General features: G+C 37.4%; 1 protein-coding gene and 1 long non-coding RNA gene across 33 annotated transcripts in view; one reads left to right on the plus strand and one right to left on the minus strand.

Moving 5' to 3' along the window:
• Positions 1 to 22,097, minus strand: part of LOC127513979 (uncharacterized) — a 48,328-nt gene extending 26,231 nt beyond the window's left edge. The window contains exons 1-2 of the long non-coding RNA XR_007930539.1: positions 21,949 to 22,097; positions 14,064 to 14,218 (exon numbers count right to left, since the gene is read on the minus strand). This is a non-coding gene — a long non-coding RNA (uncharacterized LOC127513979). The remainder of the gene's footprint in view (positions 1 to 14,063; positions 14,219 to 21,948) is intronic.
• dlg1a (discs large MAGUK scaffold protein 1a) overlaps positions 1 to 27,567 on the plus strand; it is a 133,686-nt gene that overhangs the window by 47,985 nt on the left and 58,134 nt on the right. For 14 of the 32 annotated variants that reach the window (XR_007930535.1, XR_007930536.1, XR_007930537.1 and 11 more), the window contains one exon: positions 6,752 to 6,859. The exons of 12 other annotated variants lie outside the window; for them this stretch is intronic. Coding sequence is in view for 17 of the 20 variants with exons in the window: in XM_051896252.1 (XP_051752212.1) it covers positions 6,752 to 6,859 (108 nt within the window). In the remaining 3 variants the exon portion in view is untranslated. Of the gene's footprint in view, positions 1 to 6,751; positions 6,860 to 14,613; positions 14,689 to 22,273; positions 22,685 to 27,567 lie in introns of those variants that run through there. 6 more of the 32 variants (XM_051896287.1, XM_051896278.1, XM_051896279.1 and 3 more) reach the window with 2 other exon arrangements.

Raw genomic sequence — 27,567 nt, forward strand, 5'->3', positions numbered from 1 at the left:
CCATAGATTTCCATAGAAATGTGTTTTTTACTACTGAAAGGTGATGTGACTGACTTATGTTCATAGACATGATAAATCAAATTCTTTGATTATCTTCATTAATAATTATCGATTTTATCATTTAGTTGTTGCATCCCTATTAGGGACACTTGAGGGAATTCATCCGTCAAAATGTAGAACATCAAATGGAGGATGATGAATATTTCAGTTTTGTAGTTAAAGAAGTTTCTGCCACTGGAATATGAGAACAAAATTTTATTAATCAAACATAATAAAAAAGGTGTGCGCATCCAAAAACCCAAATTGGGCTCAGGTGCATGACAAAAATATAACAATAAATAAATAAAGAAAAATAATGTCTGCACATTCTGCACATTTCATTTATAAATACATTTTTGGAGCTTTAATTTCAGTGTGCGGACATTTATTTTTCTTTTTAACTATTTTATTAGCCTAAGCTGGTTTGCTGGTCTCAGCTAAATCAACTGAACACTAGCTTGTTCAAGTTGGAAGACCAGCTATGCTGCTTTTTTTTTTCCAGACAGGTAGATGGAGTAAACTTGTAGTGCTGTTTGGAAGGCTATACTTTTGTGCTTATAACAAAGTAATGTTACCTAGCTGCTTTGTTGTATAAAGTTCAACATGTAATGTGTGTAATATATCATATCCACTGCTGTGAAAACGGGTCAGTAGCAGCCCTTGAAAAACTGTTCCAAATGCTAGTCAGATGCTTTGCTATCTGTACTGCCTACATAAGAAACTGTTCCTAACCTAAAGGAACCTCATAAATTATTGGTTTGAAACTTTCTACTTGGAGTATTCAAACTTTCTATTCACACACAACACCTAAATAGCTGATTCAAGGTATGTGTTAGCACATGTTGCTAAGCTAACGACAATACTCTAAGTACAAAGCACACACAAATAAACTTATTATTATTTTGTATATCACTACTACATAATTGTTTTTAAGACTTATTACTTGACTGATAGTTCATTGTAGAAGTGCAAGTCGAGTACCAAATGAGAATATACCAAGCACACACAAGCAAGAACTAGAAACATTACTTAAAAACTGGACTTCTACACAGTTAACTTTATCTAGTCATCATATAGCCAGTCCAGAGACATTCTGCTGTACAGTGACTCAGTTTTCTGCAGTAATCAGATGGAACAATTAAAATATGGATGGAGTGAAACGATTGTCAGAAAAAGATTATGTATTCGGTTCCTTACGTTAGCGGTCACGCTAATGGTTTCAGCTTTGAACGATTTACTAGCCAAATGAAAACCTTTCAGGGTCAACAAAAAAAAGTTGATCGCTTTGTTTCTATTTCTGTGTCACACTGGCTGAAATTTCAAAACATTCCAAAAAGCTGTGAAATTTCATTGGCCTAAATGTTGATAGGAAGCTTTGCTTTTAGGACGTGATGCCCTACAGTGTGGGACGTTTTATTTTCCATCGAAAACTATTTACAACATACTGCTAATTTTTTCGCAGCTTTTATGACCATAATAATTCAGAGATCATATGTAAGATTTGTGATTTTTAGAAATCCATTTGCCACATCGCAGGACCATTTTAAAATAAACTAATGAAGGTTTATATTAATATATTTATCATTAATAATATTTATGATTTAATACATTTACGGTTTCATATAAATCGTGAAAAGAACAGAAATGGGTAGATATACAAATTAAAAATTAAATACATAAATTTATATAAATTTTAACCTAAAACGTACACGTTATTTGTGACCTACGAATGTTAACGATCAAATATCTTTGCATTGGCTGCATTGTATCAACAATATGGACAGAAATTGCTTGTCACTTGTCTCTTCACGTCGGCTTAGGACACTGTGTTGTGAATGACATTGAAATTTTGTTTTAATGGAGCTTTCTGTGCATTTCTTTAGGCCTATTAATGACCTAGTGTTCTCACTCACTGATGTCTTGACCGGCTCTCCCAATAAACTATTATTATTCTTCATCGTTTATAAAAACCAGGTGGTGCAGACGTTCAAAATGAATGTGGCAGTTTTAAAACTCATATTTCCCAGCACACTGAGAGCAGTGCTGATGTTTGAGGAGGAGCTGTGCTGGGCTCAGATCAGTGGAGCTCCCTGCATGCCGACAGAGCAGCGCCTGACAAGCCCTGCCTGTCACCTCCTATCAGCCTCAGCAGCGCAGAGCACGAGCTAGTGCTCTCTGTCCCCGCACACACACAAAAACACACTCGCTCTGTCATCACTATGAGCCTGCATTCCTCCTAAATCAGTCCATGTGCTCTAGGCTGATGGTGCTTTCTGGCTGCTGGCCCAGCTGATGCGCGCGCTCTCTTAACTCTCCCTCACAACAATATGAGCTCTGAGAACGCGTGCGTCGCGCTACAAAAATGCACCTATGCAATTAGTTTGTTTTCCTCTTTCAAATGAATCATGTTGGCGCCTCGCTGACCGCAACAGCCTTTGAAAGTTCGATGACAATTCTGGTTGTGATTTTTAAGATGATGATTCAGGACAATTTCCTTCAAATTAGGCTGGTAATGTGATGATCTTTCAGTCTATATCCCTATTAGTGACAGCGGTAGTCTTACGCCACCTTATGGCTGTTACTTGAAATGTAAGAATCGTTTGTAGCTTGCAGTGTTTTTTTCTTTCTTTTTTTTTTTTTTTTCTTCCAGTTAAAACACTTTATTCTATCTCATCTTAATATGCACAGCCAGATATAGGGGGATATAAGGAACATTAAAGAAACTGCAAAATATATACAAGATACACAAAATAATAAATATTTTTTTATAATTCAGATTTGGTAATGCTGGCGATAGTAGAACTATTTTTACATTTTATTTGCATATGAATCAAGTATTTTTTTTTGCATCCCATTTAAAACAACTGCAATATTTTTTTTGTCTCCGCTTTAATTTAGAATATTAAGTAATTTTGTCAGTGTTGATCATATTTCCCATGAATCAGATCTTGCTTCACGCACTCTGCCCTGATGATGACGTGACTGCATGCTTTCTGCAGCACACGACACATGAACCACATGCCCCTGGTCAGGTTTCTATTTACAGACCGCTCTACTGGCAGTCAAGACACAGGGATGCTCCCATCCAAAGTATCGGATTGTTTAACCTTCTGCTTCAGTGGCACACAGCCTGAGTTTGCCTCCTAAAGCAGATGCACTTTAATGTCATATTGACTTATAGTCATAGATGTTTAAGAATTTTTTTTTTTTTTTTTGCTTTTTGCCTGATTATGGTATTGTGTTATGATTCCCTGCATGCTTGGCTGGAACTGTCTGCACAGATGGAAATGACATCTTGTGGCTCCCCATGTCCCTCAGTTGTAGCGTCCTGTGACTGGCCTGCATACTTGTAAAGGCCTACAATGATATCTGTGCTGAAGCACTGCAAAGCTCTGCTGTGATATTTTTATCTGGATGAATAAATAGTGTGTTTGTCACCATAAGTCCTGCACTAAGAGAAGTAGGTCACAGTATATAACATATTTTGGAAATACTGAGTAATAAATTTTGATTATTGTGACTTCTAGTATTAATTTCTCAATTAATTAACCAATTAAACTTTTGAATTAGCTGAAATTTGCCTCTGAGTATACACTGATGAGGTGTAACATTATGACCACTGACAGGTGAAGTGAATTACACTGATTATCTCTTCACCACAGCACCTGTTAGCGGGTGGGATATATTAGGCAGCAAGTGAACATTTTGGCTATGTTTACACTGGCACAAAAAATCCGATCTTTTGCTCACATCTGACACAGATCGGAATTAGTTGCACATGTGTAAACACAAAAATTCACACGAGATCTGATTTTTTTTTTCCCCCATCCAATCTGAGCCACTTCCAAATGTGGTTTTAAATCTGATACATATCCGATCTCTGGACATGCGACCTACATCTAAACACGCATATCCAATTCCCATTGGAATTCCAAGCCATCACAAGGCGATTTAATTTAAAAGAGACCGCCATGTTGTTGTTTTTCTTATAAGCCAAAAGCTTCACTGTAGCTACTCTCTCTCTCTCTCACACGCTCTCTCCCTAGCTCGCTCGAATTTATTAAAAAAATTGAATTCTAAAACTGATAACTGTAGATAAAATATCAAACTCAAATTACCTTTATTTTCCGGTCTATATCCGTTCAGTCATGACACTGACAGCTGTTAACTTATCCATTCTGACAGGTAATCATGGTCACTCGACATGAAATATATAAATAATTTTAATAGCACGGCCATTCAAAACCCGAGGGTCTGCTATGTGCATGTAAAACTATCAATGACAATCATTTTGGGGCAGGAAGTAATGTAAACACAGATATCGGGTACCAGTCGCGTCTAAAGTAAATGTAAACACACTGGCCAAAAAATCTGATATGGTCAAAAGATTGGATTTGTGCATTAAGGCTTGCAGTGTAAATGCAGCCTTTGTCCTCAAAGTTGATGAGTTAGAAGCAGGAAAATTGGGCAAGTGTAAGGATTTGAGTGAGTTTGACAAGGGCCAAATTGTGATGGCTAGACAACTGGGTCAGAGCATCTCCAAAACTGCAGCTCTTGTGGGGTGTTCCCTGTCTGCAGTGGTCAGTATCTATCAAAATTGGTCCAAGGAAGGAACAGTGGTGAACCGACGACAGGGTCATGGGCGGCCAAGTCTCACTGATGCATGTGGGGAGCGAAGGCTGGCCCGTGTGGTTTGATCCAACAGACGAGCTACTGTAGTTCAAATTGCTCAAAAAGTTAATGCTGGTTCTGATAGAAAGGTGTCAGAATACACAGTGCATTGCAGTTTGTTGCATATGGGGCTGCATAGCCGCAGACCAGTCAGGGTGTTCATGCTGATCCCTATCCACTGCCGAAAGCGCCAACAGTGGGCATGTGAGCATCAGAACTGGACCACAGAGCAATGGAAGAAGGTGGCCTGGTCTGATGAATCACGTTTTCTTTTACATCACGTGGATGGCTGGGTGCGTGTCGCTTACCTGGGGAACACATAGCGCCAGGATACACTATGGGAAGAAGGCAAGCTGGTGGAGGCAGTGCTATGCTTTGGGCAATGTTCTGCTGGGAAACCTTGGGTCCTGCCATCCATGTGGATGTTACTTTGACAAGTACCACCAACCTAAGCATTGTTGCAGACCATGTACACCCTTTTCATGGAAATGGTATTCCCTGGTGGCTGTGGCCTCTTTCAGCAGGATAATGCGCCCTTGCCTTAAAGCAATAATGGTTCAGGAATGGTTTGAGGAGCACAACAATGAGTTTGAGGTGTTGACTTGGCCTCCAAATTCCCCAGATCTCAATCCAATGCAGTATCTGTGGGATGTGCTGAACAAACAAGTCCGATCCTTGGAGGCCCCACCTTGCAAATTACAGGACTTAAAGAGTCTGCTGCTAACATCTTGGTGCCAGATACCACAGCACACCTTCAGGGGTCTAGTGGAGTCCATGCCTCAACGGGTCAGGGCTGTTTTGGAAGCAAAAGGGGGAGCAACACAATATTAGGAAGGTGTTATGTTATGTGCCTGATTGGTGTACACTACCATTAAAATTGGGAGTTGGTAAGATTTTGTAGTGTTTTTGAAAGAAGTCTGTTATGTTCACTGAAGCCCTGAGTATACTTCATTGTACGCGCACAGTCGAATGCACAGGCTTGCAAAGTATACTTCATTTGACTCGTACGCATTCACATGGGTTTTGACGCACGCGCAGTTTTGAGAAATCTCTCGCCACGAGTTACAACCCATGTAAACATCTTTGTATTCTTTCATGCTATAGTTGCACAAATGAGGGTACTTTCTAACCTCTTCGCACAATTTCTCGTCTATATAGGCCTCCATTGTCGCTGTAGCTTGCATGCGTTCCGGTCTGTTGTTTATGCAGTTTTTCTTCAACTACCTTGTGAATCGACGACCCCAGGACACAGTTGCCACCTTGTGGATAAACTAATTACTGCAAAAAAAAATTAAATACGCATGTGCGACCTGCGGTTACAAAAATCTAGCGGTGTGCGTACAGAATGCGTGTGTACTATTCTGATGATGAAATTCGGGTCACGCACACTGTATGCTGACCCTCGCGTACACGTAAAAAGTGATACTCTTATCTATCTATCTATCTATCTATCTATCTATCTATCTATCTATCTCACTGATTCAAATGAGGCATTTACTGTAGGGAACACTTATTTCATGACTTATCATCTAGAATGATACACAGCTGACACATGTGATTACACCCATCTGTCCAAGCATTCTCACAATGGCTTCATGCAATGGAAATGACATCATTTTCTTGCTGTCTTCTGCCACACAACTTCAAGTGTGTGCGTTTTATGAGTGTCTGCGGTTCATCATGATGATCCATGTTTTAAGAAGAGTGCTTTGTATGTGTGCTGCATTATGGACGATCATCATTATGACATTATGGGTGATTAGGGTTCAGTCATTAGACTGAACTCGCCTCATACCGCCAATTATTTTATTCCTCACTTGTTTTTGTGTTTGCCAGCTGTTTGTTGCTTAGTGAAGTTGTTGTATTATGTCAGTAGCTGCATGGATTTCAATGAAGGGCACGATGCTTCTACACACTTCACTGTCATTCTAAAGCTGCTTGTGGGCACATTGTTTGATAAAAATGTGTATATGTGTGTGTGTGTTCAGCGTATGTTTGGTACTCATATTTATCACCTGAGAAACTGCGTGCCCCTCTTCAGGTAGAGTCTCTGGAGTGCGTTTTTGATGGGCCCTCGACATTAGGAGGTGAGGAGGTTCCAGCCCCCGCCTTTGCCACACTATACTCGCAAAGTGACACACTGATACAGGTAACCCAGTGCGATTCTATGGTCTTCATTCACACGTTTTTCATTATTATTCATATTATTCAAACCACAGCTCTCCGTGCAAAATGATAAAACAGATTGCACAAGCTTATAATTTTAGAGAAAGCTGTTGCAGTTTGCTTTGTAAGCACTAGGTGGCAGAGATGTCACAGTGTAAGATGTCATGTATGTAGATTTCTGTTGGATATATTGTAGTTTGGATTGTTAATTATTTATTTATAGTATTTTATACAGTAAACATACAGTTAAATGCAGTTAAAGTGCAGTCATGTCTTTATTTACTTCTTTAATTTTCTGTATTATTATTATTATTATTATTATTATTATTATTATTGTGTATTATTATTTAATATAAAAAAATTGTCTTTGTAAGTTTTAATCAAATATAATAAAATTTTTCCTCTGATGTCAGTTAGGCTGCTCAGCCTATTGGATTGTTGTAACCAATAGCCAAATAGTTTTTGGCTTTGTTTTAGGCCTGACTTCATTCTGTTATGTAACACCCAGCATCTATTACATTTTTACTTATTAAAAATCCATCACATTACCAAAGTAAAAGGTGTTGTGAATACCAATTCACATTGACTTTAATATTTGGTGTCCAGTTTAAGATTTACTGTGCTATATATACCTCAGATTCAATTCTTATGAAATCTCTAATTTCTTTAAAACTCTTGAGTTCCTTGTTTTCAAATTTTAAGAGTGATTTTAATCATTAGTAACTATTATTAGTAACAATTTTGACACATTTGGGGCAAAAAAAAAAAAAAAAAATACAACTGAAACGGTTTTGAAGCTGAACACTGTTTCGGTTTTATGTCAGTGAAATGTTTGTTGCCAGGGTAACCCTTTATGTTATTTGGAAAGAAATTACCATATCTGTTTGTTGGTGGCGCTCTTGAAAATGTAATGTTCTTCGATTAAAAATAGGCTTTTGCCAGTGTCTGGGTCAAAGAGGATTAAATAATTCATGCTTAATTTGTCTGACTTGTTGCACAGCTACTCTAACAAACCATGTTCATCAGTAGGTCAAAGCATTTGTTTCTTTGGGGTGTCCAGTGAGGATGTAAAGTTTAAGAGATGTGGTAATCTTTCGATTACTGAAGTCAGTTACTGACTGACTGTGAACGCATGTTCAAGTTAGGTTTTAAATCTTTGTTTCTTCTTGGAGAAGATACCATTAAGCTGTTTAAGTGCACTGTCGGGTATTTTGTAGAAAGCTTTGCTAGATTTTTTTTTTACTGTGTATTTGCTTTTGTTGTATTTTCGAGAAGTGATGTGTAACTCTTGCCTCTCTCTGTTGAGCATTCAGAGAGTTGTTCTGTTCACTGAACAGAATGTCAAACCGCCTTTTTAAAGTGGGCATTTGGTGTTTATAAGGTTTGTGGCAACAAACGTTTTTCTGGGGGAGGTTGTGAAACAGGACACGCATCGTCCTTATATTCACAAGCCTGTTTCTGTGCAAACAGATGGTACAGAGGGCCTGTGTATATCTCAACTACTTAGTTAATATTGAAGTTATGTCTTTTTGAAATGTGGGTTTTCTAAAATGACATTTGTCACAACATATAGCCAGAACATAACTGAATTGTGTATTTTTCATACACATTTACCTGACAGTTCTTGTCCTTTCAATGACTTTATTCATTAAGAACAGCAAATTACTATTTGTCTCCTTTTTTTTGAACATTAAAAAAATTTTTTTTTTTTAAAAATGTTACATTTTTAAAATTTGTTTACAGTCAATTTGTTAAATTTTTCATGTTTTTACTTTTGAGGTGTTTTGGGGTATTATTTGGATTTATTACTATTCAAAGTTTGGTGTTAAGATTGTTTCTCTAAGTCTCTTATGTTCACCAAGGTGGCATTTATTTGATCAAAATACAGTAAAAACAGTGATGTTGTGAAATATTATTAGAATATTATATAACTCTTTTCTATTTTAATAAATTTTAAATTTGTAATTTTTCCAGTGATGGCAAAGCTGAATTTTCAGCAACCATTACTCTGGTCTTTATTGTCACATGATCCTTCAGAAATCCTATTAAAATGCTGATTTGATGCTCAAGAAACATTTCTTATCATTATCAATTATCATTGATGTTGAAAACAGTTGTGCTGCTTAATAATACCCCCCCCCAGAATTGTTCAGGCCAGTTGTCATCTCTTCATTAAAGGATTAGTTCACTTTAAAATGAAAATTACCCCATGATTTACTCACCCTCAAGTCATCCTAGGTGTATATGACTTTCTTCTTTCTGACAAATACAATCGGAGTTATATTAATAATCACCCTGATGCTTCCAAGCTTTATAATGGCAGTGCACGGAAACCACCTGTTTGAAGCTCAAAATCCATCATAATGCATCCATCCATCATAAACGTACTCCACACAGCTCCAAAAGTGTAACTTGCGTAACGTAGGACGTAGCGTAGTACGTCATGGCGCAGCGTAATACCAGTAGTACGTCGCATAAGTAGAATCTGTAAGGCTGTTTGGCCGGAAGCTAGTATATATTTTACTTTATAACGTGTTAAATATGGATATTTTTCTTACACACATGCATCGCTTTGCTTCAGAAGGCCTTTATCAACCCCCTGGAGCCGTGTGGAGTACGTTTATGATGGATGGATGCACTTATTTGAGCTTCAGACAGGTGGTTTCCGTGCACTGCCTTGGGAGCTTGGGAGCATCAGGGTGTTTATTAATATAACTCCGATTGTGTTCGTCTGAAAGAAGAAAGTCATATACACCTAGGATGGCTTGAGGGTGAGTAAATTATAGAGTAATTTTGATTTTAAAGTGAACTAATCCTTTAAAATATACAGTACAGTGGGGTGCCAATATCTGAGACCACGTTATATTAAAAATATAATTTAAAAACATTTGTAATGGAAATATAAATGAATGCAATATACACTATAAGCTATGTGGTATAGACTTTTGCATTCCACTGTATATTATATAGACAATAAAGTAGTTTATTTCCTAAATGAGGTGATTGTTTTCTGTTGATTGTTTAATATAGTTCTTAAAAGATTAGTTCACCCAAAAAGAAATCTTCTTCACACACCTCAGTGTAATGGTTCTGTTTGGTTCTATGGACTCTTATTTGATATTCTGTTCGGTTTCCTTTATTTCCTGTTTCCCTGCTCTGTTTAGTTTCAGTTTCCTTGGTTTCTGTATGTCCGCGTTTGTTTTCATTGTTAATTGTGATTTGCACGTGTGTCTCGTTTAGTCTTATCATTTGTTCCCTGTGTACGGTATATAGCCCTTAGTTCACTGTCCTAGTTGTCGGTTATCCTCTTTACCTTGAGTGTGTTTATGCTAGTTTGTATTCCTGTCAATTTTCTCTTGTGATATCGTGTTTTATTTTTAGGGTGACCAGTCCCAAAATTGGGAGCTTTGTCCCACGTCCTGCAAGCAGTGTCCCGCATTTCAATTATGAATGTATTATTTTTGTTTTCCTACCCTGAAATTACATTACCACAACAAGAAATACAACACTAAAAATGCGATTGCCGTTTAAAAATCCATTTGTGCAGCCGTCATGTTCTAGAGCATTTTTTTCTGGAGAATTTTTCTGCTGATGACAACTGTTGGATGGAGCAAAGGAATCAGTGTAGCTCTCATCAAAAGTTGTCAAATACCAGCCAGGACATACTGGACATCTAGATACATACTGGATAAGAACATCCTGATTAAACCTGCCAGATCCAACAAGAAATACCAGTTCAAGATGCACTGAATCCAGTAAAACACATTTATTGTTTGCCAAGAGACAAAGTAGTCACTACATAAGGAAATTTATTTTAGAATTAAATGTTATTTATTTATTTATTTATTTTTTAACGTACAAGCCTGTTACTCAGTTCATTATATTTAGCACACTGAATGGGCCCTATAGAGTAAATTACATTGTATCTCTCAAACCTGCGCAAATTGAGTGCCAGTCACAGAGCCGACCGGTCACAATAAACAAAGCTTGTTGGCGATTTAAAACATGTAATCATCCAGCGCAGTGGCAAATAGGCTATCCAACTAATGTAAATCAGTATTTACATAATATAATAGTAGTAAATTTATCTCTCACACGTGTGTCTCGCAAAATTACATCTACTGTCCTGCAACAGAGCAATAACCTGGTGGTCAACCTATTTGGTTAGTTTATTAAAGACTATTGAATTAGTAACCTCATCATGCACCTGTTGTGACTAAGTGACCCTGTCATTGTATGTAAAGAGCTGCATGAAGATTAAAAAAAAAAATAATAAATTAATAATAATAATAAAAATTCTCCTTTTGTGTTCCACTGAAGAAGTAATAGTGTAGCATAGACATGTTTGGCAAGACCTCATGGTTAAGGAGATGATGACTGCACTTTTATTTTTGGGTGAACTAACCTTTTCATGTTCTCTGGTCTTGGGCTTTTCCATGTTTGTATTGTGTTCATGTCTTTAGTGCTTGTCATCAGCAGTGGAGAGTTATGCAGTAATGCGGCTGGAGCTGCAGGGCAGTAAGTGCATTAGTTTTGTCCAGCCATATAAAGTAATGGGAGCTGGAGGTGGAGGCGTTTCTGCCTCGCTCTGCCTTGAATTCTAATAAGGTGCTTTTCTGACTCAGGTACAATCAGTAATTTGTTTTAGCCTGTAGCCTCTGTGGGGACAAGTGGATCTGTGGTGGGGCGCTGAGTGAAGACTTCAAATCCCATGTGTTACCAAATAAAGTGACGCATAACAGCTGATGACAAGGAGACCAAATGGCTCCATGGCTGCCAGTAAGCTTCCTTAAAAGAATCATGTCATTTTAAAAAAAAAATCACACTGCCCCTCCAGACCAGAGCCATTTATGATTTTGTGGGAGCTATGAATAAAAATAAATATAATTCACATTTTCTCATTTTATTTGTCTTATCCTATCATTTTAGCGAGTAGAATGCGTAAATTAGGACTAAATCATTTTAAATACTATACTAAAAAACAAAAAACAAAACAAGAAACCTATTCTCTCCCAACTCACGAATCATATCACGGTACACGATAGGACTCTCTACTCGTTCTGTTCCCGTTATAGTTTAGGCTTATGCTAAATAGCTAACCAAACTAAATGGATATTTATTCAAAAAAATAAATAAATAAATAAATAAACCCACAACTAAAGGAGAGGAGGCTCTAACTCTGACGCTTCCACTATTAACATCTACGCAACTCTGAAAAGAGACAGCTTCCTCTGCATTAGGTAGGCCTAAGATGTGTTTTTCACTCTTTATATAGCAGTCGTTCATTATAAATTTTAAATGTAGATGGTATGATACTTATAACTGTATGAAATGTAGAGTATATGTTAGATATATAGCCACCACAGACTTTTAGAGGGACAATTCTCCCCAGAAATGGCCAAATTGTCTCACAATGTTTGATATGATGCTGCTCTGCTGCACTTTATTATGCACAACTCTGTTTGTTATTTGGATGACAAAAAGTTAAGTTTTTAGGTTGCTCTGTCTCAACAGTCTAACAGCACTTGTCAATGTCAAAATAAGTGAGATGACCAATCAAATCAAAGAAGGCGGGTCTTACTGTTTACAGAAGATGAGTATGAATTCCAGTGCAACACTTTAGTTTTACCTCTGAAAGAGTGAGTGGAAAGTAGCAGCTAAACATTAATATTTAACTGTTCTATGAGAGGAATGCTGAACGACCGACAGTAATATCCAAAGATGCAAACAGCTCAACTTTAAAAAAAAAAAAAAAAATCTGTTTTGAATGTAAATTAGTAAATTTACATTTGATTCACGTAACTCATAACTGAATGTGACGAGACAAACGTTTTGCATTTTCGACATATCAGATATCAGTAAGAGTGAATGTGTGCATATTTTAAAACAAAATATTATTTGCAAATAGTTTAAACTGATTACTTCACAACTGCAGTACTTATTTTACTGTTTTTACTTTTATCTATTCCCTTAATCCTTTTAATACTTAATAGTTATTTAATTCCTTTAAAACAATAAATCACCTTTAAATCACTTTGATCCATGTGCGTTACTTGGTAGTTTTTGTTTACTGTTGCGGAAATAGCGTCCGACTAACTTCTTTAGCAATGTCATTCACTTATCAGAGATTGGGCATTTTGCCTCAGAGTTGAAGGATGTGACCTCATAGAAGCTGATGTGAATATTTGGAACATCTACAGTAACTGTCATTACTCAAATGTGCTCTTCTGTGAAATTGTTGTCAACTCTTTGGTGGATATTTTGGGCCTAAAGAGGTGATATAACCTGGTGGACCAAGTTATCCATTACCAGAACCTAAACATTAGCATTTTGACATTTCGCTAAAAGCTTTCTGTAGAGAACTGAACACCTGTCATGATATGGCATGAAGTAATAGGCAGGAAAGTAAGACAGGAACAAAAGTTTGGGGTTCGTAAGATTTTTTTTTTTTTTAATTTTTTTTTTTCAATTATTTTTTCAATTAATTTTTTTAAAAAGTCTCTTGTGCTCACCGAGGCTGCAAATTTTTTTACATTTTTTTTTTTATATATAAATAAAAAAGTTCAAATTTTAATATTGTGAAATGTTTTCTATTTTAACATATTTTAAAATGTAATTTATTCATTTGATGACAAAGCTGACAAACATTTTTTTATTATTATTATTAAATTTCGTATTATTACCAATGTTGAAAGCTACAAAATGTTTTTTAACTGATTTTTTTTTTTTTCACAAAAGAAGAGCATTTATTTTAAATAAAAACCTTTTGTAATATTATAAATGTTGTTACTGTCACTTTTGATCAATTTTAGTGCATCCTTGCTGCATAAAAGTATTGTTATTATTATTATTTTATGCCTTATTGTTTTTGGAGGGGCTTGAAGTGTGAAATGGGCTTCTATTTTTCCTTGTCTGCTGCCTTGGATGTCAGCTCAGGATAGTCACTGGTGAAAGTTTTGGGGTTGCGATCAACCAATTAGTGATCTACTTTTCCTGTGTCTTTAGAGTGATTAGTCTTATGACATTTACAGCTCTGGTGATTGGCTTGAAAAGAATAACCCAGTGAGCAAAGATGCCAACAGAGAAGATGCTACTGGAGGATCCTGCTACCTGCTTCAGCCGAGCAGCTGAGATTAATTGTTTCTAGACCTCATTGTGTTAAGTGTGTAACTTTTGACAAGAGCTACCTGAATAATATGACGCCCAGTTATGCCAGTCTGCCTCTGATACTGTTGGTGTTCCAGCCACGTTGCTGTCTCTGCTTCGTACCGCTTGTGTTCCAGTCATCGGTCTGCTCTGAACCACGTCCTCCCTGTCTGTCTGAAAGCCTTCGTTAGTCTAGCTGAGAGCAAAGAGGAGGAACACAGGGGAGGAGGGGGAGAGAGAGACAGCATTACTGAAAAATGAGCTGTGTCATTCTTAGGGAATCTAACAGACCACAGTTTAGAGTCCTGTAGCACCAGCCGTCCCCTTACGGCCAGCATGCAGGTCCACGTGTTCACCCGTGAAGCTCTTTGGCGGGCTCAAGCGGGGACAAGCTCCTAGCCCCCTTTCTCACTATCCTATCCTGCGTGCACTGCATCATGGGATCACCTTGACGCAGCTTCTGGGGGTGGGTGGGGAGTTCGGATCAGAGCTGAGGAGTACCCTGCTGTATCGGGTGGTGTGTCAAACCCTGGATGCCACGCTGTGCTGGGTTTCACCTCCGGACTCGTAAGTGACATGCTGGCCTCTATTTGGTACGCAAAAAAGATGGGACGACGTCTGATCAGTAGCATTAGGAGGACCAAGAGAATGCAGCTGCAGTTGCTGGTGGGTAATAGTTAGTATTATATATGTGAAACAGGTTTGTGGAATGCATGCCCACAGGACGCGTTTGCTCCAGACAGAATGACTTTGAGCCGTGCATGTAAATCACAGGACAGACGAAAGGGACAAGAGGAGGAAAATATTGCCTCCGCAGTAACATCCTCCTTTTTAATTGCAGAGCTTTACGGACATGCTTTTAAAGGTGTAAGTTTATATTTTTGCTTTTGTTACATTTGCTATGTACTTTCATACTGAAATATGCACAGATTTGAACTGTCCAGTTTAACTGCAAAGTAGCTGCAGCATACGCCTTGTTTCTTTTTAAAAGTTTTCCAATTTTTGTTTTGTTTGCGAGTTTTACGAGCGGACACTTTTTTTCAGGGGAACGCAAAAGTTTTGTGAGAGAATGCAAAAGCATTGAAATATATAGTTTTTCCTCACGTCAATTTTTTTTCTACCATTACCATGTCTCTTTTTTGTTTTGGTTTTCAGTTTGGTTTGTTTGGGTTTGGTTTGGTTTTTTGGTTTGTTTTGGTTTTTTGTTTTCAGTTAGTTTTGGTTTGTTTTTGGTTTGGTTTGGTTTGTTTGGGTTTGGTTTGTTTGGGTTTGGTTTTTTGGTTTGTATTCAGTTAGTTTTAGTTCGTTTTTGGTTTGGATTTGTTTTTTTTGGTTTGTTTTCAATTAGTTTTGGTTTGTTTTCGGTTTGTTTTCAGTTTGGTTTGGTTTAACTGTAGTAGGGCTGGGCGAGATTTCCGATTAATGCAAATTTAATGTTTTGCCTCGATTTTATTATGTTTTTAATCCAGAAATCATGATTTTGAATAAAAATGTTAGCAAGCGTTACAATTAGACATGTTGACAATACCGCAATGACCGTATTAGAAGAAGAAAATGATCCGACCTCATGATGGCGCCGGCGCGCCCGATTAACCACTCTCATGTGACGCTCTATGAACATAGAACACATCACTATTCTTAAGCGTCTGTTCATTCAGAAATGCGTTATTGCGTTATAAAAATGAGATGCAGGCAGTGGAATGAGGGAAAAAAAGGCAAAGTTATTAAACGCGAATTGAGCTTTTTTTTTTTTTTTTTTTTTTTAACTTGACCGCCGTGTTTTTAGAATGCCGTTTCATGGGTGAGACGCTGCAAAAGACGCGAGACACAAGTGCAATACCTAAACATGCCCGCCAACCATAAAAACAATAGGACAAATAGCGCAATGGAATGCAAAAACCTGTAAACCTGTTTGATATTTCATGTTTGCATGATGGTGACAGACTGAAAGTTGCTGCTGTTTTCTGTTTTTACAAAGCATTTGCTGTTAATAATAGCCTATTACTGGTGTTATTTATTGCTATTACTTTTTGGCTAAGAAATATTTAGCATTTTCTAATTTTATATTATTTCTGAGTATATAGGATGTGTTTAAGGTAAGTTCGTACAACATTTGCCTTCATATTTCAGGCATACTTCTACAAAGATATTTAATAAATTGTTTTACATTTACACCATGTTGATCACTTCATGTGTGATGCACTTGGAATGGAACTTTTTTTTAATCAGATTGTTAATAAAGAGAATGTTACTTAAATCATATTGTAGTTAAGTTTTTAAGTTGACTAGTCAAACACTAAAAAAAAAAAATCAAAATCGTGACTCGGTCAATCATTCTGAAAAAAATCGAGATTTTATTTTTTTGCCATATCGCCCAGCCCTAAGCTGTAGTGAAGTTTAAATGTTATGGATTGTTTTACCTTGCAAATATTGTAGGTGGCCCAAACTTCCTATTTTGTAAAGAAAACAAAACATATTTTTTCATGCTGTGATAGAATTGTTTTTTACTCTCTTAGCATGATAAACTTCTTTAAAACCCTTAAAGTGACAGTTTACCCAAACTGAAAGTTCTGTCATAATTTACAGTTATGCTTTTTTTTTTTTTTTTTTTTAAACCCGATTTAGTTTCTTGCTTCTGTAGAATGAAGTGATAATAGGCAGAGTGGCAGTGCAGCTGTTTTCCATACAACAAAAGTAGATGTTTATTTATAATGGCAAGCTTCAAAGTGTCTAAAAAGTAGTCCAAATGACTTGTGTGCCTGTCTTTCCTCACAACAATCTATTAAATGGCTTTAGAAGACTTGGAATATAATTAGTTATTTGATTGCATTAACCACCTTTATGATACTTTTAATATGCTTTTTTTTTTTTTTTTAGTTTGGTATTATTTGGAAGAGATCTTTCACAGAAGAAATACAATATGTATGTAGGTGAGTAAATGAAGAAGGCATTTTCATTTTTGAATAAATTCAGTAAAAATTATATAATATAATATAATATATGTATGTTAGAAGCAGTATAAACAGATGAATAACTAAAGCTCATTACATGAGCTCATCCCCATGTCTTTTTCTTATCATTAGATAGGCTGCATTTTAAAAGTCTCTCGGTGGTCCTGCATTTTTGTACCTTTAATGTAATTGTGTCTCTGTGACCATGAAAGGAAAAATGTACTGCGAAGATGATAATGGAACAATCATGCGGTGTCTGCCGACAGAAGATATGCGCGTTCGCATGTAGAGTAGCACCACATGCCATTTTTATTGTCACCCCAAGTGCTCAACACGCCATCTCTTAAATAACTGCTCATCTCTTTGCGTGTTTACTGCTGAAATTCATTTGGCCTTGAGACTGAGAGCTTGAGGAAGAGGCAAGGGACGCTCTGAAGGCTTTTGTCCTTGTATTGTGCTATCGATTGATTGCCCATAATGCTGGTGGTTGGGGAAAAGGAGGAACGGCTCAGAGGCTATGAGGTGGTAAACAAAAGAGACAGCTGCTTATTAGAATGGAGAGACACCTTTAAAATGAATGTCTGTATGTGAGAGCATGCTTTTGAGTTTGAGTGTATAATAGTAGTAGAAAACAGGTTCTAGTTTGTGGAAAAAAACAAACAAAAGCATTGTAAGAAGTCCTGTCCAAAATGTTTTACATTAGATTCAGTTGGTAATTTTATTTATCGAACCACAGTGTTGTCAAGATTAAAGCGGTACAGGTTTCTGTATATGAAGTGGAATTTTTATTACATTTAATTTAATTTAATTTAATTTAATATAATTTATATTAAAATGAAATTTATTAATTTATAAATTTATACAATGGAGTCCAAAAGTCACCATTGTAAATCTGGGAATCAAGATGTATTTTTAAACATTTAGTACAAAGAAATGTTATGACAAATAGGACATGATCATCAGATTTTACATATCACATACTAAGAAATACTGATCTTTTTTTTTTTGGTTCAGCTTTTCGCCGTAGTTATGCTGATAATAAAGTTACATTTGAAAAATGTGCTGATAATACAGTTAAAATTTTTCCCTGTAGTCGTCTCCAGTGTTGGACCCCATTGTATGCAACACCAATCTCATATAGATAATTTTTAATTAATGGTATTTGCCGAGCCATTCTTGTTTGATAAGAGAACAAATTAATATTAATGTTTATACATTAATATTGTAAGCAGTTGAATTAATTTTGGCTGGTGAATAAAAAAACGAAACAAAAACAATAGATTTAAATGATCTAGGGACCTGAGTATGATATAGATTTGGGTGTGAGATCTGTTGGCTCCTAGCAACCATGAGCATCTTAGCAACTGACAACATCCCAGAGCGTCCTAATATTGCAGCGAGTTTTGCATAGACAAGCACCACCTACATTTTACTGCTATTATAAAAACAGTAGTAATCTAAATTACACATGAACAAAGGAAGCATAAAATGGCAACAAAATGGTGATTGACATCAGTAATGTGTCTGAGATGCATAGGTCTTTATGCATTTGCAATGGTTTTCTTTTCCCCCCTATTCTTTCTCTGCTTTTCTGTTTTCTTATGTGGCATAATACAGTCTGCAGAAGCCATATTACTGCTTGCTTTGTAGTCTTTTGCTCTATAGGGAAATAAATGAGCTGTACAGTAATTAAATGATCACGCCTCTCTCTTACATGTCATAGGCTGAACTGAACATTTTGTGTTCGTTGGTACATTGACGTTCTGCTCTGACAGTCACAGAAGTGCAGTATCAATCCTGTGTCTATCAATGTGACAGAGCTTGTCTTATCTGTAAAAAATGATTTGCCATTCTACAGCACTTTGCTTCATCAGCAGTGCAATAAAGCCTCGAGCAGTTTTGCTTCAGTACACAGATTTTACATTAGACATTAAGTGGCGACTCAATCCAGTAGCAAAATAGTTTAACATACAAAAGCAAAAAGGAAAAAGTCCCTAGATAATATTAATAAAACTTCAGTGTTTAATCTTATTGGATTCCATTTGACTGTTAACAATTTTATTAATATCACCATTAACTGCATAAACCCAACAATATGTGAGCTTAGTAACTTGACATATAGATATTTCTGAATATGGAAATATGTCAAATTTCTGTTCCCGACAGCCGATAATTCAACACGCAAAATTCCGGTCAGCACAAATTCCAGTTATTATTAAATTTAATTTAATGTAGTCTTGGTTGTAGTTGTTGCAGTTTTGTTATTTATTTTTGAGAATGAGAGAGTATCCATGTTGGAATCTTGGAATTTGTCTACTTCTACCAAGTTTATTGGATGAATTTTTTCTAAAATACTAAAATAATCTTTGATTAGATGTGCATGTTAAAGGGTTAGTTCACCCAAAAATTAAAATTCTGTCATTAATTACTCACCCTCATGTCGTTCCACACCCTTAAGACCTTCGTTCATCTTTAGAACACAAATTAAGATATTTTTGACTCTGAGAGGTATATGACTCGTCCATAGACAGCAATATAATCACCACTTTCAAAGTCCAGAAAGATGTTGTTAAAACAGTTAACGTGACTGCAGTGGTTCAACCCTAATTTTATGAAGTGACAAGAATACTTTTTGTGCACAAAAACAAACCAAAAATAACAACTTTATTCAACAATATCTTCTCTCCTGTGTCATTCTCATACGTTGTTCACATCCAGCACTTCAAGATTCTATGTCAGAACGCTGACTCATCATTGGCTGGCTCCTGCGTCAGGAGCTGATCACGTGATCAGCTTTGGCCAATACTGAACCGGCATTCGGACGCAAACATGGAAGCCTTCACTGTGCTTACTGCGGCAACTACGTAAGGATAATGACAGGGAAGAGAAGAGATTGTTGAATAAAATCGTTATTTTTGTTTTGTTTTTGCGCACAAAAAGTATTCTTGTCGCTTCATAAAAATAAGGTTCAACCACTGCACTCACATGTCTATTTTAACAATGTCTTTAGTGCCTTTCTGGACCTTGAAAGTGTTGATTATATTGCTGTCTATGAACGAGTCATATACCTCTCGGATTTCATCAAAAATATCTTAATTTTTGTTAGGAAGATGAACGAAGGTTTTACGGGTGTGGAACGACATGAGGGTGAGTAATTAATTTTTGGGTGAACTAACCCTTTAATGTCAACAAGGAAGTTTTTTCCCCTCCCTCTTAAACATTAAACTTATCTATTTTGTTATCCTCATAGCTATGATTACGTATGCATTTTATTATTTGCATTTAGCTACATGTCTAGGTATGGATAAAGTTTGTAAACTTTCACACTATCATGTAATTGTCAAGTCCAGCTGTTGATATATGACACCTAAATTGGATCAGAGAACTAGATCTGGATCTAGTGTCATTGTTACAATTATACAGCACAATGAATCTCAGTGTCTTGTCAAGTCATTTAACACTATACTAGTTTAAACCATAGAGTCTTGAGCTGCCGTGGTGTTGGGGGTCTGGATTTTCGAGGTGTCCATGAAGTCGGTATGCCATGGTGAGGGGTCCATAGCAACACTCATGAAAAATAAATGCACAGTGTTTTTATTTAATTGCTGATGAATTATTGATACACTCCAACATTTAGAAGGTCAAATTTAAATGAGAATGCAAGAAAGCATGTCTTGGGGCATTGTCTCAAGGCAGTGATCTGTGTCATTGTTGGGTTACATAGACTTTCAAATAGAACTGTTAAATGAAATATATATATGTATATATAATGAAAGAGATTATATATATATATATATATATATATATATATATATATATATATATATAAATATAAATTTTTTTTTTTTTTTAAAGAAACAAATTTAATTAATTGTTTAATTGATTTAATTTGCATCCCTTTTATTGTTTATTTAGTAAATGCAAATACTGTATGCAATTACAGTATTTTTTTTAAAGCAGCTTTAGTGCCATTATTTCCCTTAAGCACAAAAGGACGTCATAGTTTTGTTTGTTTGTTTGTTTTTTCCCCTTGTACTAATTTGAAAATTGCTGGTATCACTGAAGACGGTTGCCAGTATCTCCGTTCAGATGCTGTGTTGTAAAAGGCCCATCGCATGTGGTTCTTTAATTTCTATTAAAGCCCTGTGAATATAAGCTATTTAGGTGGTGGAGAAGGCAGGGCTCAGGCTCTGTGGGGTTGCTTGCTTTATTTGATGTGGAAGCTGTTGCCATGGTTTTGGTCCTGGGGGAATAGAGGCACAAGCTGTGACAATGTCTGTTACCTCATTTGACACCTGTGGCACACCTTGGATAGTTTTTACTGGCACAGAGCCGCCGTCAATAGGTTTGACTGCGGAGCGTTGCCGTGGTGGAGATCTGCAGGAATTCTAGTCTTATTAACAAAGACAAGGTTATTTTTGCAATCGCTTTCTCTCTTTTTTCTGCCTGTGAAGGCACAGCCTTTTGTCTCCCCCTCACTGAATCACATGTGTGTGGAAAGAGACTGCAGCGTGTGAAAGCTGATCCGTGTCAGAAGGAGCATCCAGACAGCATGGAATCGTCATCTTCTTCTGAATGCGTAGCGCACGCTCGCTTTTTGGATTTACCTTTACCTCTGGATCACACTGGATCTATGCCTCTCTCTCTCGGTCGGAGCCGTGAGTATGTTTGCTAGCACAAAGTTTTATAATCATTAGGTAATCGTATCTTTTCCGACAATGAAGCTTTTAGTCTAAAGTGCAAGGAGGAGGGAAAAATCAATAGCTTTGCTGAAATAGTTTTTGTGGCTCGGCTGGCTCTAATGATCAGCCGGAGAACTGGAGTCCTCCGAGTGTGGCCATGCCTAAGAAAAAAAGGACTACAACAACACCAATCGTTTCTTTTTCATCAGGGTACCACCCTGAATGCCAGCATCTATATTTAATGCGCAGTGCAAGGCTTTCTTTTGCTTTTAAGAAAGTGATGTGATTGATACCTGCTCGTGGACGATCTTGTAGCCCCAGTCCATTTAGATTAAGAATCCCTGGAGAACTGTGGGCTTTTGACTGCAACGCTTGCCAGTTAATTGAACCCATTTCCTGCTTCTTCAGGCTCTTAGGTTCTCCCCCATGCACAGAGAGCTCCTCGGTCCTTCATTGATCCTTTCTCAGGTCTCAGCTCGTCTGGAGCTGGAGTCACAGCCCAGAGTAGCGTGCACCACTCGTGGGCAGCACGATCACCTCCTCCCTTCTTGCTGCCCACTCCACCTTCCAGCATGAGACTGCTATACACTTGATCTCTCAGCTGGTGAGGACAGGAAGGTTGTGAGTTGGACTACGGATGGATTTTGGGCTGTCGGCTCCGACTTCACACTTACATTGTTCCGTCGTCAGATCCGTGAGAGGATGCTGTAACCTTATCCAGGTGCACCCTCCCTCTTCTGCCACGCTTCCACTTTCCGAACTGCCTCGGCGCTTGACAGCTGTTGCGGATCTGTCCTGGCCCCAAGGGCTGTGATGAACTACATCTTCGGAAACAACACGCTGTACCCGCGAGGCGGTCGGGCCAACACCGCATCCGGTCATGCTGCCCCAGGGTCCAAACAGAGGCAGTGGGCCAAACGGAGCTCCAGTGAAGAACTGCCTTCGTCTTCCTCTCGCTGGCAGCAGCTGCTGGCCTTCTTCACACGACGCGGTGCCTTCAGCGACTGCATCACTGCAGGAGCGAGCCAGGTAACTCTTCGCCACAGCACACCTGCTGCATGAGATGCACGCGTACTTGAGGCAAGTGTTAGGAAACATCACTGTAAACTAGTTGAGCTCTTGAGAATGCATATTTTAGCCATTCCGGGTTTGGTTTTGTTGGGGTTTCTGGCTGGAGTGAAATATCTACGTCTTTCAACACCACCTAATCCTTTCAGAATTAAATGTGCCATTTATTTGCTTAGTTTGTCCTTTCACTGTTTGCAAAAGCAATAACATATTATATCATGGGATGTTGACTGGAAACATAGCTTTGGTACATCTACCTTTTGGTAGGACTTTTGCTAGTAATAAGCAGTGCCAGTATGTTATCCTTTTGGTAGAAATGATTTGGTTTTATTGGAGTTTTCTTGTCTGGAGTGACACATCTACATCTTTCAATGTCTTAATCCTTTTATTTGCTTAGTTTGTCTTTTTATGTTTGCAATGCCTAACTTTAGTGTAACAACATCACATATTATTAACATTGTTATGAGCAGAAAATATCTAGCCCTGATACTCACATTGCTTGTGAGAAAGTGCAGGTAAAAAGATACTTATGTGTTCAATGAATTGGCTGAGCTATTCAGTGAAAGCCCATTTAATTGAGAGTTACAATACATAATCATACTGGACAGTTGAAGTATCTGCTTCCCATAGGTAGAGGAAAGCACTCAGTTGGTGAATGATAGTCCTCTTGAATCTAATCATGTGAAGCAGTTAAGTCAAAGCAGTTCTGCTCCTTCTTTCTGGCCATAAGTGACCTGAGGGAGCAGACCAAAAAAAAAGGTTGTCTGCCTGGTAGGCTGGTTCTGATCCCAAGAACACGTTCACTCATTGTGTCATGGGGGGGTCATGCCCTGGAATGAAAGCAAGACAATTAGAAGCTGCAACAAAAGGGCTTTACAGTCAGTTCTTTTATTCCTGCCATTGACTGTTGATAACTGCATCTCTTTTTCATGAATGTTTTCAAAAGGGCCAAACCAGCAATTCTTCCCAATGATATCAACATTACACAGTTTGTTCTTTTTTTTTGTGATATATAGTGAAAGTAGATTCTGGAAATATTCTGAAAATAGAGTCTGGGAATGCTTTAAACTTTCAGGTCATAATTTGTAATTTGTGTGTTGGGTGACAGTTAGAAGCCTTCCATGAACAGTACACACTTTATGAACAGCTTACAAATGGATACTTGATGAATGTAGTTTTAATTCTGTCAGGACCACTATTGCCAGATGATTGACAATTTGCATATAGTTTGGATTGGCAGTATGGCTCTGCTCTGGACAAGAACTCCCTGCCCATCCATGCAGCCTAATCATAACCAGTCAGCACTGCGAATAACCCCCTCAGGGTAAACAGAACAGAACCAACATAAATGTATTGCAGATATCATTAATGTTCTTAATGACAATAATTTAATGTAACAACATAAATCAAGATAAAAGATTCAAAAGAAGGCCTGACCGTAGACGAGAGGAGGAGCTGAAGATAGAGTAAATTAGCTCCTGAGCAATGCAATAAAGCTGCTGATAATACTGAATAGACCTTATATAGGGATGCTGTGATAGGCATCATATTCCTTTAGGTAGACGTTGATCAGCTGTGAGTTGATTTGGGTCATCTGCAGACAATCAAATATTATTATTTGAATATAAGTGCATATAATTATTGCCATACTGAGTCTGGTACACTACAAACATTGAATATGAAGTGATATAAGAGCAAAGCAACACGTGCATAGGAGAGACCATGGATTTGTGATGCAACCCAATGCAACTCACTAGACCATTGTGGAGTTGGACAGGCATTATGAACACTGAAAACTTTTTAGGAATGTACTACTGCAGGTGTCGTTGTTTAATCACCATCAGGTCATTTTAAGTAATGTTACAGTAGCCCAGTGAATGGGGACCGGATCTTTCAAACTTCAAAAAACTGTGCCATAATTCCAACTTTCAAGTTTTCTGGAGCAGTATGATGGCATTGTCTGATGGACAGAACAAAATGAAAGTCGTTATTGATTGATAATCTTCCCCTCCATTGAGCTCTTAACTGCTGTGACCAGATCATTGAGTCAGTGAGTTGAGTTGTAATTAGTGTATGAGTCATAGGACCAATTTTATGATACTTTTTAGTGTGTTTTCTTTATTCTCCATTTTGGAACTTGGGTGTCCCAGTCTTCTTTCACTTTCATTTACTTGTATCTGCCTTAGAATTGCCAGGATATTGTTCAGAAATCCACTTTTTGTGTTTCGCGAACAAAATAGTCACACAGATTTGGAGGGAGAATAAATAATGGCAGAATTTTGATTTTTGTTTGTTATTCTTTTAGCTGAAAGTCTACAGTGATCCAGTGCTGATGGCATAATGTAATTAATTTTATTTGCTTCACCTTACATTGTTTTGCAGAGATGGTCACATTAGAAGTGCTGCATTATGTTTGTCTGGAAGCCTAAAAGTATTAATCCACCTTTGTGGAATTTTTTTTTTTACTTGCTATTTGCATGATATATGGCATCTTCAATCAGTGTTAACTATATTTAAATGTCACAGCTGAATGTATCAAATGACACATACCATGTAAAATTTTGGCTTCACCTTGATCTCACAAAAGGGCGGGAGAGTTATTGCTAAGACTCAAAGGTAATGTGAAGCCGTTGGCTGTTAGATTTATGGACCATTTGAAGTCATGGATCCGCCTAATGAGAAAACGAAAAACATGCAGATCTGTGCTTTGAATCAAACATAATTTATGAGCATGAAATTCATCTTATACTGAAGGAGGGAAATTATTTAACTGGAAAAATGCAAAGTATTTGATCAGTTTTTCCACAAAAGCTTAGAGAGACCGAAAGAGCATGGCATCTAAAGATGATGGCATTTCCCTTAGAGCAGTGCTTTTTGTAGCGGTGCTTCTACATGCGGGCTGCCTAATTATCATTGTATTAAAATAAAGAGAGGTTTTGAAGCAGCCAATGAAAAAGAAAGTGCTAAATAGTAATTTCACTGACTCTTTGACCATTTTGTATCTGGTTTAAAGGGTATCATCATGCTGTGTATGTGTACATGTACAATGCAGTTCTCCTTTTTTTTTAATGTTAGAAGCACTTCAAGTTGCATGACCTCCAAGTTTGTGTAAAACCTTTTATTTATTTCTAGATCTAAATGATATTTTAAATTACATATTTTCAGTGTGGACTCAGACTTTTGTGTGACATGCGTATGTATGCGGCACATCTGTATAAGTTTTCCATGTTCTACTTGCTTCTGTTGATCTATTTCTGGTAAAGGCATTGCAATGATACGCCAGGCTTCAATCATCCACCCACCAAGATCTCAAGCACAGCTAAGCCACTGCACCTCAATATATGTGTATGTGTGTGTGTGGCACAGGTGAAATTAGGAACTAAATTAATTGATGTAGTTGCATTAGCATTTGTGTAACCATTTATGGAAACTAATAATGTTACCATGTTTTTGATGTATACACCCTAATAGGTGTCACCAGCTACCTCATGCAGTATACATTTCCATACATACAGTGAGTCTTGATTTATTACATTCTTAAGAAATTAATGTTCTTTATTGGCATCTGTTTCCATGTAGAACCTTTAACATTCATCTAACCTTTCTGTTACACACAAGGTTCTTTATAATGGTGAAATGTTCTTTACACTAAGAAAAAAATGGTTCTTTTAAGAACTGTTCACTGTTCTTTGTTGAACCAAAAATAGTTCTATGGTGTTGCTGCATGTGAAAACGCCCTTTTGGAACCTGTATTTTTAAGATTGTATAGCTGAATTTCATAGCTGAATTCTCATTAAATGAACTGTAGGAAGTGGCATGAATAAAATCATGTGAATACACGGACCTGAAGTTTCAGTGCAATATTATAAGAAATGGCTTGCAAAATTACTTAATGATGTTAATTCAAGAGAACCAGTTTAAGATCCGTAGAGCTGCAGTCTTCCTGAGAGCATGCATAGCCTCGCAGGTCTCACTGCAGCTTCAGCTGTTGCCATGGTGTTGCCATAGCGATCGTCAAGCAAGGACATTTCATCATGTGGCAGCACTTGTTTATTTATTTCTCATATCTGTTGAACATGGAGCTTTGTATGACATCGTCTCTTTCATCATGGGCGATGTGCAGGTGCAACTCTTGCTCTTGGGTAAACAGCAGATGAGTCGGCCGTCGCTTCATCAATCACCATCGTAATAGCCACCCAATCACCCTCTGTGACCCTGCCCATTAACCCTATTAGTTCAGCTGAGACAAAAGAGGGACCCTCCTTCCTGGTGTAATTTATGGCTTCAGCAAGGCTGTAGTAGATTAAAATTTCTTCTTCTTCAGGGAGATGAGTATTTCTCCGGCTGAAGAGATGCAGCGTTCCTGTGCGTGCTGGCCGGGGGAGGTGGAGGAGAGAGATCTGTGGGTTGTGTGTGTGTAGGAGACATTCTCCACAGTGAATCATGGCAACAGGAATGAACATTTCGCTTCTCCTTTTAAGACGATACAGATCCTGTTTTGACGCATCCTTTGGCTGCAGTCTGTACGAGAGGACGCATTAGAGGTGGTTTTGCAGAGGGCAAAGCGATTTGAGTGCTCGTTAATTGATAATTTGCCATTAAGCTGCTGTTTTAATCCAAACAATGTGTTGTAGATCATTTGCAGTGGCAGCACCTCTTGACCGGATTGGTGTTAAGTGTGTTGTACAAGTGTATAATAGTGACTGTGGTTACTGGCTTTTGAGTGCAGGGCTACCACCACTCGCATTATGGAGTAAAGTTACAACTCATGATGTAAAATACAATCCCACTTTATATTAGGTGTCTTTAACTACTATGTACTAACATTTAAATTAATCATTTGA

The sequence above is a fragment of the Ctenopharyngodon idella genome, chromosome 6, assembly GCF_019924925.1.
Source record: "Ctenopharyngodon idella isolate HZGC_01 chromosome 6, HZGC01, whole genome shotgun sequence".
Taxonomy (NCBI): domain Eukaryota; kingdom Metazoa; phylum Chordata; class Actinopteri; order Cypriniformes; family Xenocyprididae; genus Ctenopharyngodon; species Ctenopharyngodon idella.